At 35.2% G+C, this 12737-nt stretch overlaps 1 protein-coding gene across 4 annotated transcripts; it reads left to right on the top strand.

Moving 5' to 3' along the window:
- The first annotated feature begins 630 nt into the window (after nt 1-630).
- Nucleotides 631-11448, top strand: e2f5 (E2F transcription factor 5). 4 transcript variants are annotated; one of them, XM_069190936.1, is made up of 9 exons: nt 631-824; nt 3273-3382; nt 3628-3791; nt 4523-4564; nt 6243-6307; nt 7632-7884; nt 8334-8519; nt 9251-9295; nt 10496-11448. In XM_069190936.1, exons 3-9 carry the CDS (start codon nt 3707-3709, stop codon nt 10603-10605), a joined length of 786 nt encoding a protein of 261 aa, XP_069047037.1. In that variant the 5' UTR covers nt 631-824; nt 3273-3382; nt 3628-3706; the 3' UTR covers nt 10606-11448. The 4 variants fall into 4 exon arrangements, with proteins under 4 accessions (XP_069047037.1, XP_069047035.1, XP_069047036.1 ...); XM_069190934.1 differs by having other exon boundaries at nt 631-898; XM_069190935.1 differs by lacking the exons at nt 6243-6307; nt 7632-7884; nt 8334-8519; nt 9251-9295; nt 10496-11448 and adding an exon at nt 4876-6236 and having other exon boundaries at nt 631-898.
- Nucleotides 11449-12737: the final 1289 nt, after the last annotated feature.

Genomic DNA, 12737 nt, shown 5'->3' with positions numbered 1-12737 from the left:
TACATTATTGGTACAATAATAAAAAGGTGCGGATCTTAAATGCACTCAAATATCTGTGAATCCGTTTAGTACAATTTTGGTGTTTTTCCGACATGAATTTTTTGTAACCTTGTTAGTTTTCGAATAATTTCCAAAATAGCACTAGTTATTGACTACATCAATAATAATGGATGGCAATATGCCCAACTAACTGTGGGCTATTTTTGAAATTTTGACCGAAAACGTTTGACTCTTTTTTTAAAAAAATCTAGCCAATGCGAGGAAATAAATTGGGGAAAAAAGAACAATATTAAGCTAAAACGTCAGAAATGAAATCAATAGATGTTTAAAAATTGACCGATTACAGGGGGGCACGTTTTAATATTAAGGTATGTTTGCACCCATGTTTTCGAAGATGGCTTGTACACTGGCTTTTTCCAGCGGCTCGATGAGTTCCTCCTATCAACTAGTAAGCCAAGCAGGCGAGAAGGGACAAGTGGCCTCCTTTCGTTTAACCTTTCTTGGGTGGTGCTGTTCTTTTAAATGTCCGCTCGTATTTTTAACAGGTGAAGTGGGGTGTGTGTGCTTCTTTTTTTCCTCGTGTGCGGTTGCTTTGGCAACAGTCATGCAGCGTCATTTCCTGCTGGAACCTGTGCTTCCAGAGTGGTTTGTACAGGGGAGGGGGGAACCAAGAAAGTAATGATCTCGGTGACCTGAGCCTCATCCCGGGACAGTGTAACCACAGCCCTGGTCGGCACGGCGCTTTGAGCTGGGGACAATGGCGGAGTCCGTGTTCTCCAGCCCGCAGACCCGCAGCCCGAGCGGGTCGTATCGCTCCGAAAAAGGTTTGAGTCTCCTCACCACCAAGTTTGTGTCCCTTATGCAGGAAGCCAAGGACGGCGTGCTTGATCTCAAAGTGGTCAGTGTTCCTTCGTTCGCATTTGAGTTTCACCAACGTGTACTACCTACTTCCTCGTCTTGTTGCCTTGGACGAGCCTGTTTTTGGTTTCCACGTGGTGTGTTGCTCCCACAGAAGAACCCTATTTTGGTCTTACTCGCTGCTGTGGGCAGCTTTCTCATTCCGCGTATTAAAGCCACCCATGGTTCAGTCAGCAGCTCTGTTTTGATCTGTGTGCCTGTTATGTTTATTTTCATTCCAAGATGGTTTGCCCATGGGCTCCTTGTTGGTTTCAATTTAATGTCCAATCCCGAAGGTCCCAGCTGTGTATTTAGTAAATTCATGTATCGAACCCTTGAGTGTTGCGACTGAAATTCGTTTCCACTTGACATTTACTTTCGCGACGTTACGACTTTAACTATGGCCATAGTGGGCACTCGCTCACATCCATTCCTCCTGCTGAGTGGCACAGTTCAAGAGACGGAAGGGGAAAATACTGTATGGACCTTTCTTACAAATACAGGCTTAGATTGGCTTTGTACACGAGTAATTGTAATCATGGTCATTATTAATAATAGTATATTGCATTAATTTACTGTTCAGTTAATGTAGGGATTTAGTAAAGCCCGAACTGAGCTATGATTATAATAAGCATAACATACAGAAATACAATCAAAAATAAGAACAATCTTCATATCGCTGTTGTAATATATCGTATCACAATGAACCATAAGACTTTTATGCAATGACTAAAACATGTCTGAACAGATCTTCTTTCTGAATCGTATTAAAGTTATTTTCCAAGTGCAGTACTGTAATTTTGAACAATGCCTGTGTACTACATTGACAGAAAATGAATTTTCTAGAGGAATGTAAACTAATTGTTCATGAAAACACTTTAGGTTTATTTGCACAGATTTAAAATACTTTTGTATTTAATTAACAAGACTCCCTATTCATTTTTTTCCAATGATCTTTATTAATTAAAGAAAGGATTTTAGAAACGTTTTTAAATGTATTGGTAATGATTGATGGCAGCAATAAATACATTTACATGTTTTTCAACACGAAATTATATGGGACCATTAGTATAAACGGAATTTAATAAAGGATCACTTTGCGTTCCATATTTTCTGTTCAGTATTATTCTGAACATTTATAGAACACTTTGTTTATTGTTTGATTTTTAGATTTACTATTTTTAAGGAATGCTTGTTTGATACCTCTGGGTTTAGTGATTGGCTGTGTTTAGGTGAGAAATGTAACCTTTTTAGTGGTTTTCACTGGACCTAATTATTTATAATGCAGTAGGTAATCAAAATTATTTTCTGTAAATTAAACTTGTAGCCAAACAACTGGACAGTATAATTAAAATAAAATAACGTTCAATTGAATTCGAACGTAAACATGCCATATAAAACCAAAAATGGTCCCTGAGACTTAAGCCTTCCATTCTTATGTTCCAGTATTATAACCTTTATTATTAAAATTTAAAAGTTAATATAAATAAATTATGGTGTAAAACCATTAATTTTGTGTTTTGGTAAAACATGTCCTTTCCCAGAGAGTAACCATATTTCCTTGTCTTGATAGCTTTTATTAATACAGTAGAATTTTAACAAATACGTTAGAGTACCCTGTTTGTTTTGTTGTGTCTCAATGGGTCAGTGCATTTCTGCAATTGTAGTTTCTTTGTATTACAATTTAACTTAGAATGATTGTTTCTGGTCACGGCACACGTAGTTTTCTTATTCATTCCTGACCTATTTTTCTACTGTGGAATTGTAGTTCTGCCTGTACAGCTTGTTATTTAAATGAACAAGTAAAGGTTTATTCCATGCTGAAAAGAAATGAAACTCATCATTTTTGCTGTGGAGCCTTCTTCGGGTACCACACCCGAAGAAGGTTTTACAGCCGAAGCATTGCATTGCTTTTCTTCTCTTTTCAGCATGGAATAAATCTTTACTTGTTCCTTTGCAGCTTACGCATGCTGATGCAGCTCCCTACTTGTTATTTAAATATAAATGCCTATTGTGGTGCAAGAGAACCCCAGTACAGTCATTCTTACAGGTCATCCTAAATGACCTGTAATTTAAAGATCAAGAGCACTTCAAGTTATTGATCATTTAAGGAATGTTTCAAAGTAGAGAACTCTAGTCCTTGAGGGCTGAAGTATATTCTGAGTTGTATTCGAAATTATCTTTAATTATATTGTAAAATTGAAGATACCTCCTATTTAATCGATCAATTGATCAATATTGGATTAGGGTCTTCAGGACCAGAGTTGAAGAGCCCAGGTCTAGAGTATAGTCTGAGCATCTCTTGATGGGTTACAGGGGTATTCTGGTTTTAGCCATAGGGACTGTTTATTTTGATATATTTTGCTTTTTATTAGGCAGCTGACAGCCTTGCTGAGTGGCAAAAGAGAAGAATATACGACATCACCAATGTGCTTGAAGGAATTGGCCTTATAGAGAAGAAGACTAAGAACAGCATTCAGTGGAAGTAAGTTAATGGCATGGAGGGATGTTGTTTATAGTCACAGAACATTCCCCGAAAATCCTTCCCGATACACCATTCCCAAAATTGATTTATTTACTGAGATAGTATTCTGTAATCATGGGAACAAGTAATAGGTTTATTCCATGCTGAAAAAAAGAAGAAAGAGAACACAACGTTTCGGCCGTGGAGCCTTCTTCAGGTGGCCAGGTTATTCTGTAATCATGTTTATTTTGTTCCTCACACTGAAGAGGTGTGAATACCAGGTGCAACACCAAAGAAATTACAGACCGGGTACAGTTTTTAAAGGCTCAGATTGAAGAACTGGAAATGAAGGAAAAAGAACTGGACACTCAGAGGACCCTGCTTCAGCAAAATACAAAAAGGATCTTGGATGATCCTATGATCAACAGATATCCTTTTTTAAAATAGGTGTTGAATAAATATTGTAGGAGGGAAAATATGGGATATAATCATAGAAAAAAGGAAGTACTTCATATAATGCACATTAGTTTTAGAAAAGGCAAGTCAGCATGTAATATATAAGGTAGTTAGAGCAAATTTTCAAAGAACATTGTAAATTGTATTTAATATATGGGGGCTTTGTTTAATACAAAACTTCACATCTTGTTTTAATGCCCTTTGCATATTGTCTGTAACAGACTGTGGAATGATGTTCCAGATATCCTGCAATTCTTCCAATGTGCTTGACTTGCATCTGCATTATCCATGTAATTCCATATGGGCTGGGGTGTTTGTAACAGAATCTTGTGGGCATCTTTATACATTTTCCACCAGCATTTTTGCATTTCAAACAATTTTCAGTGCAAAGGCTTCAATTGGGATCACTTTCATGTAGAATCCCTATCCTATTGGAAATAATGGCTGCTGTACACTTTGGGTATCATGTTATTCACGGTTTTCCATTTCAGGAATCTGGCCACAATGTTATATGTAAACATTCTGCAAATCTTCTGGCCACAGTCATAATGCATTTCTTATCCGCCACATATTGAGAAACATTCATTGAAACCTCCCGGGAGGATAACTGATATCATGACCATTTTCCGTGGTGGAAATAATTTGGTAGCTGCAGTTTTATAAAGGCACCTTAAAGATATTCCTTTTCCTTAACATATCAAACATTTGCGTATGTGACGCATGATGATATCTGTAATGCCTTCGGTGGTGAGTATATCTTTTTAAATTTCATATTACAAATATATTCTTAAGGGGAAGGTTATTTTGATAAATACATTTTAGATTTTGGTATTCATCTGAACCATACATGCCTGTGTTTAGTGGTTGGCATTTTCATTAAAAAAATAGTATTGGCACTAATTTATTATATCCTCCTGATTTGAAATAGCCATTTTTTGTGTCAGTCTGGCCTAACAGCTACAAACTTTGCATTCACCCACAGTTGAGGATAAGGAAGTGTAGGCAGACTCCTCCAGTTTGCCCACCTTTGATCCTCTCCAATTTTTAACACGCCACAGGCTGTGCAGGCCCATGCAAGGGGTTGGGTACCAGCTGGGGGAGATCCTTGTCCCTCACTCACAGCACTGCATGCCTGCGAGCACCCAGGAGCCGACAGGGGTCAGTGTCTCACTGAGATCCAAGAGAACCCTGACTGACTAATCCCAGCCTCCCCAGTGCTGCACTGGGAATCACAGTCATGGTCAGCTTGTGAGATGACCCAGGCTCTAGCCTGTACACTGGTGATCCGCTTTAGTGGTTGAACCACTCTGGGAGCCCATGTGAGCATGACAAGTGATGCTCTAACAGTGTTACAGCGTTATGAGTAAAACCATCTTGAAGATCAAACTGGAATTGAAATCCAGTTTTAAATCAGGTTTCCAATTACATTTTAAGTAATGGTATAAGAGCATGAAATCCATTTAACCTTGTGAATGCCGTTGACAGTTTTAAAGTTAAGAATCGGGTCCCTTAAGGGTCTTCTGGGCTTAAAACTAAAAAGGATCAAGATTTTAGTGTATGATATTCCTTTAAGTCCAGTTTTATTGATTCTGCCATTTTGTAAATGATGTCTTGTACATTGTAGAATTTTAATATAACAACCTGCATTTTTAAAATTAAAATTCTGTGTATTCATGACTGTTGTTTCTTGTTAATTCTATTAACAGTTATGTACGCATAATCTTCTAAATCCATTTTCACTTTTTCCTAGAATCCTGTTACAGAATACTATTACCATACAGCCAATCCTCTATAAAAACTACTAGTTCAGTTTTTAGTATCATTTGGTAGGACTCTGCTCTTTAGTATAGTCATTTCTCTAAGCATTCTAGAAGTAAGATGTGACTTGGTCTACTATTTTTTTGGTTTTGTCACACCTTTTTAAAAATTGATGCTACATTAGTAGTTTTAAAACCATTGGATTTTTATACCTATTGTGATTGGGAAAAACTGTTTAGATGTTAAGTTAAAAGCACTCTTTTAAAAAAAATCTGACAAATATTACATTATTTTGTTATATAGTTACTGTTTTTTTTAAAATCTATCCATTTCTACCAGTAAAGCTATGTGCCAGCTTAATGCCTGCCCATATGATTGAAAAAGAATGTAAATGGTTTATCAATCTGTATTTTCCCCATGCTATAAAGTAGTTAATATTTTGTCTCTTTTTGTGAATGGGATGTATTAGATTAATCTTATGCTTAAGAGTGTTTGTCATACTCAAATCAATATTCAGTGTTTTATAGATATAGCAAGCCTATGATGATTTTGCCATAGTATGAGGCTGCTCATTTAATGTTTTTAAAATCACTTCTTTACATTATGGAGTGCTAAAAGCAAGCGTGATTGTCCATAATCACTATAATTTGGATTACTTTTCCCAAAGGTGACACACTGCTGGCTGTTATTGCTCCCTCTGGGACACAGTTAGATGTGCCTGTCCCTGAGCCGGTACGTAACAATCTATAATGGTAATTTATTAATATATATTTTATCTTGTGAACACTGCACTCAGCGGAATTAGGTTCTTTCCAAGAAAGATTGCCAGTTGAGAAAAACCTTTCATACTCTTGTGTCTTGAAAATTGTGGTAAAGTGCTTTAAATATATTGTAAATTTTAAGGCCACGTCATTTCTTTAATTCGGACAATAGAACTTTGCAGCCCATCATCCTGATACTGTGGTATCTCTTTTGAACATTTCTAGACATGTGGAAAATTGTGTAATATTGTGTAACAGGGAGTGGCAGGTCAATTACAGTCTTACCATGCATCTAATGAGCACTTTGAACCTTTTCAGTCAAGCCTACACTGATTTTTTTTAATTAACACTTTAAGGTAATGATTTTCTGATGGCTTTGATTCTGAGTCACTTAATGTTTTTTTCTTTCTGTAACTGCTGCCAATTACAGCACGCTACTGCATCTCATGGAAAGTTATCTGGGGATCACTTCCCTTTATTGGTTTGGCTCCTTTTTGTCTACTAGAAGCCAATTTGTAAATCTCTGACAAATCTGATGTTATCCAGCTTGATCAGGGTGTTCCGCAAGGTTCTGCGCTGGGCCCTTTACTTCCTAGTATTTGCACATTACCTCTTGGTCATGTCATGCATCGAGATGGATTTGGGCTTTCATTGCTATACTGACTATACTGAAGTGCAACAGAACTTTAAACTGTCATGTGACTGAGGTTATGCTCATAGACTTCCAACACCAGCTAAACAAAGTTGGTAACTTGAGTGTTAATGGTGCCGAAATAATTATGTCCAGAATTCCGTAGCTGTACTAATTAAAACTTACTTCCCATAAGCTTACCGCTCCATTCTGTGAAATACAGTGTCTCCAAGTGAAAGTCAGTGTTCTCCTGTTCAAGTGTAATGCACCAAATAGTCCAGCTTCAATTTGTCCCAAGGGACTTTTTTTTTTTGCACGAGCATAGTTTAGTCCAGCTCTTAATCAGCTGATTCCAGCCTTATTCTACTTAAGACCAGGTATCCACACAATGAACGATAAGAGCCTTTTCAGCATCTGTAGACTTCATTGCCCATATCTACTAAGGACACTGACAACTTTTTCAAAATGTAAATATTCCTCTTTTCACTAAAGTTTTAGTGATTAGTTTTTGTGCAGGTTTCACTAAGTCAGACTTATGTGCTTTTCCCCCTATGTTTATTATTGCTTTCCTTGTATATTGTGACCATATATTTGCTGTGTTTCTTAAAAAGTGCTTATAATTGAATAAATTATTGTAATTATTTTTTTTATTTTTTTTTATAAGGGTCAAAATGGCCAAAAGAAGTACCAGGTAAACTTGAAGAGTCAGACTGCACCCATTCAGGTGATGCTGTTAAACAAACCCTCCAGCTCCTCAAAACCAGTGGTTTTGTCTGTCCCACCACCTGATGACCTTTGTGTTGTTCCAAGTCCACCAACCACACCAGCCAGTTTGGAGAAGTGCCACTCTTTCATTCCTGAGCATGCAGTCCCTTTACAAGAACAGTACATGACATCTGCAGTAGACTTACAAATCGGTATGTGCATTTCTTATGTATTCTGATACCAAAGGACTATTTGTATTTCCTCTTTCAAATGATAAATTTAAAAAAAAGTGTCCTATGTTGCTTCTCAAATTTACTGCTGAGTGCATAGGAGGTAGGGTAATAATTTGTTAATGTAGTGCTTTCTGTGAGTGATTATTTTCACACCAAAATTATCCTGCAAGTGAAAATGGCAAACATGTCTACTTTTTTTAGCTTCTTATATTTTAAAGGGTTGTATAAATAAGTGTGTAAGTGAAAGTGATTAGCAATATTAACTACCATTAGTGAAGATAAATTGAACAAATTGTTTTACAGTTTGTATTACTCTTAGCTTAGTGAATGAAGGGTGCCAATGCTTACATCACCAATTGTGCAAACATGGTACAGTTCTCAGCATTATCACTAGGAAAAAAATGAATAAACTTTTTATTTCTTTTTAGACTGCACTGTCAGATCTGGTCCATGTTTAACGATGCCAGTTCCTTTAACTGCCACAGGCAGTGAAACAGAAAGTAATGATGATATTCAGCAGATTAATGCAGATGATCTGCAGACCCTGCTTCCCCTGGATGTAGGCAGTATGCTAAACATGAGCACTGTAGACCAGAGCAAAGAGGAAACTGAAGGTAAGACAGGTTCTGCACTTCATGGAGAACACAGAAATTAAAGCATCACACATTCGGTAGTGTTTGTTGAAATTAGTAGTTGTTTTTATTTTCCCCATCCCAAACATGGTTCATGTTTCTTTATAGATCTAATGTCTTTACCTCTATAAACTCCAGAAAACATATGCAAAAACATAACTTTAATGGATTGCTTTTACTACAAATGTGATACTTCCCTTGTGATATGGGCATTTCTGGTTTGCGCCTTGTTCATGTTAGCAAACATGAATAGGATCTGTGTGGCAAAAAGCCATGGAGGACAGTTACCTCCTTATAGTTGTTGGATATTACCTGTTACTTTACTGAAGAATAAAATGCAGTCATGCTTGCAGGTGTTGCAAATGTTTTGTTGAGGCTGGAAGTTTCTAATAAACTTTTTATTCACTTTTATTACACTTATGCCCTTGATATGTAAAATAATTTCAAAAATGGCACACTTGACTATTTTATCTGTATTTCTGATTATTATTTTTGTGCATTGTTAACCATTTCTGTGTGCTTGTTGAATAATACAAATGTCCGAACAGAAATTGAGATCACATGTAAAAGAAACATCCATTACATCAGGGATATGTGATCCAGGGATATGTGATCTTACTTTACAATTTAGATTTCAGTCTTAGTTTTAACCAGTCGTTTTAACCTCAATTTGAACAAAAGTTAACTTGCCATTTTATGTGCATGCATTGCAGAGTCCACTGTTGGGGATGTATTACAGGAAATTATGTCTACTGAAGGTACGAATTACAGTATTTATATCAGTGACTGTGGTGGACTGGTGTTATGTCTAGGGTGTATCCCACCTTGAACCCATTTCTTGCCATGATAGGCTTTAGTTCCTATGTCTCCCTGTATAGAATAAAGCAAGTAGAAAATGGTTTATTTAAAATATGGACTTTTTATGCAATATTGACCTTTGAAAATTTGTAACTAGAAAAGGGATAGGCATGCTGTGCGAATGTGTATTTCAGTTTCAGGCCGTTTTCTCTCTCACTCAAATTTAGAAAGAAGAAAATGGAATTGCTTATAAGAACATTATGATTACGTAAATTATGAAAGTGTTAAAGAATTCTTTATGTTAAAATTAGCTGTTTAAACTTCTTTAAAGCCAAAACTACTCTGATTTCACAGTCTTAATTTTTGATGGGAAATTGTATTTGATAAGTTCATTAGCAAGAATGGTCAAATTAAATTAAGATAATCCGTTAAAGTGAAATTATTGTGAATATAAAGCAATTAGTGTATACTGTTTTAATTAATATAGTTGCCTAGATACTTATTTCACTATGTACTGTCTTAAATGATTGGCTTTGTTTAAGCAAGTTCAAAGCACTATTATTCATTTTATTTTAAATAAAAGATAGATTTTTCAACATTTGATGCATCTTGTATGAACCTTGTTCTCACAGTGTAACCTTACACTGTGATAGAAAACGATCTCTTACTTCCAAATGCTAGCATGTCCTAAAAAAAGCAAATTCATTGAAATATCTGAGATTTCAGTCTCTCCTAGCACAGCTGCATGCAAATCAAATAAGGGATATAGTAATTAATTCTGTTGTTGGGGGAGATCTGTATACAATTACTGCTGGTGTATCCATGGTAGTTAGTACAGTAGCTCTGAAAAAATAAGACAAATGCTTTGGAAACTGCATATCCACTTTATTTTTATTGAACTCTTCTGTGAGTAAAATCCCTATAAAAATCTTTGCAGTTATTCTATCCAAAATTCCTTATAACTCCCTTATTCCTTTACCTCTATATGTAAAGAAATTCACACCTTATCTTTTTTTCTCATCTCCTCATCTTATAAAGAAAGAAATCTTTTCTTCAGAAAACAGATTTTTTAATGAGTCTCCTGAAAAACTGACTAATTTTTACTTTTGACAGTTTATAAATACGTGGATTTAATATAAAACATATCTATTGCTTTGCAGTTCTCCCTTTGCTGCAGCTTTCACCAAATCCAGAGTTGGGATACAGCTTCAACCTGAATGATAACGAAGGACTCGTTGACTTATTTGATGTACGTATTCTTAATTATTAGTTAAAATTATGCCTCGAGTATCATGACTACCTCTGCGATCATACCCTTTCTAATTTGTGACTGATGTGTATAGTGGAACTTATAACATCTCCAGTTACAGGGGGTTTTGATTTTTTTGTTTTCCCTTTACAAATAAAAGCTGTAAAAACCTCTCTACTACACGGTCAGTAAGAAACAAAATAGGAAGTCTTTTAATTGCTTTTTTTAAAAGCTTTTAGTCCATTTGGTGATGTTGGTTAAAATTAAACACTATCGTTCATTTTTGTCTTCTGTAAAGTTATACTTTAATATTTTAGATTATATGTAAAGTGTTTAATCTTTTGTTTTTTTTTTACTTTTTAAAGTTTTTTTGCCCTTTTGAACCTGCCAGTCTTTTCTTTCTTTGTCCTTTACGTTTATGAAATCGATTACTGGAACCCTCAAACTTATATGATTTTAATGTTTTAATATTTGACTACAGAGCACATTTTTTAGGTCTGAGTGACTAAGTACATTATGTCATTTTAAAGGCCTTTGACAACATCTTTGTTTCTAAGAAGTTGTTTGTGAAATGCAAGATCATCCATCATCTGATTCTGTGTCATATCTCATCCAGATCATATCTCATTCTTTTTTCGTTATTTATATATTAAAGCCATGGTTCTCATTTACATTTCTATCACATTCCAGTTTGTACCTGTCTTTGGTTACTCAGACCTAATACTTCAAGCATTTCTCCCAAACTGTGCTGCATTTAATTAACTTTTAATAAGGTGGAGGATTGGGGTGACCGATTTCATCTGTATGAATCCATAGACCATATACTGTATTTAATGTTCACTGAATAAAGTGCCTTTTTGAGTACTTGTGGGATTGTTCTTCCATGATTAATGGAAACTATTTTCTGTATTTTTTGTACAAATGTAAAATTGCACATTTTTAATAGACCAAAGTTTTACATGAAAATGTAAGAATAAAGCATTATATTGTTACACAGTTCATTCTGGTCTTTTTCATCAACTGATTGGTTATAGCTGAGAAAACAGCTGGGTAGTGTCATCCACATTTAGCATTTCAGTAGGCTGAACTTTGGTGACCTAAAGAAAAAAAGTGCACAAAAAACACCATAGGAAAGATAATTAATCTTTTAGAAGACCACCAATGAGATAACAACAAAAGACCTAAAGATAATAAAGTCACACTAATATAATTACTAGAAATGAGTAAGCAGTCCTTAAGATGGTCATTTAACAATGCAAAATAAGGAAGAAGGACATTTTAACATGGTTAATTTCAGTAACACCAATTTTCAGTTAACTACAGTGCACTGGCTGTATATTAAATTATTTTTTGGGTCAGATATTGCAAGTTTTTGTTACAATACAATGATATCTGCAAATCCATCTTATATTTGGCTAGTGAATTGCATTAGATTTTAGTCATCTTTGTATAGGTAGAACATCTTACCTGAGTCTGCAGTTTTGGTTCCTGCACTGTACATTTTGACAAACTTTTAACCTCCCTTTGAACATTGGTGAATATTTTGTTTATGTTGTCCACTTTTTCATTTTTACAAGCATTAATCTGAGAAAGCAAGCAGACAACAATGTAAATAATACAATGAATGAATGTACTCCTTTAAATAATTTCTTAGAATTTATTATTGTATTTTCTTCTTCAGTTTTATCAGTCATTTGAAAAAAACAAGTGGGCTCAGTGCTTTTTGGCTTCTGCCAATGCAGTCTGGTACACAATTGGCCCTTTATTTTACACAAGTTCCCACATTTCCCTAAGTCTTTAACGACAAAGTATGCATACTAACATCTCTCTGAAGTAAAGGATTCATTAGACTCTTTGTTTTATGTTTTGTAAATGCATCACACATTGTGAGCTGATGAAGTTTCTTAATTACAAGAATATTTAATCAAAACTGAGCTCTCACTCAGCTACATCTTTTGTTTTAAACTTGAAATCTTGAAAAAGAACAAGCTGCATAACATTGTGCTTTAATCTGGCTGGAAAGCACTAATTGATATCCAAGCATTATGGATCACAAGCTGAAAGACTGCATTTTTGAAAATTGACTGCCTCATGGTTCTAAAATTGCAATTAACAGATGAAGAAAATGTAAAAAACCTGAGTTGTATTAACTG

This window comes from Lepisosteus oculatus, chromosome 6, assembly GCF_040954835.1.
Source record: "Lepisosteus oculatus isolate fLepOcu1 chromosome 6, fLepOcu1.hap2, whole genome shotgun sequence".
Classification (NCBI taxonomy): domain Eukaryota; kingdom Metazoa; phylum Chordata; class Actinopteri; order Semionotiformes; family Lepisosteidae; genus Lepisosteus; species Lepisosteus oculatus.
The sequence above is the reverse complement of the archived record's forward strand: the minus strand, read 5'-3'. Positions and strand labels throughout refer to the sequence as shown.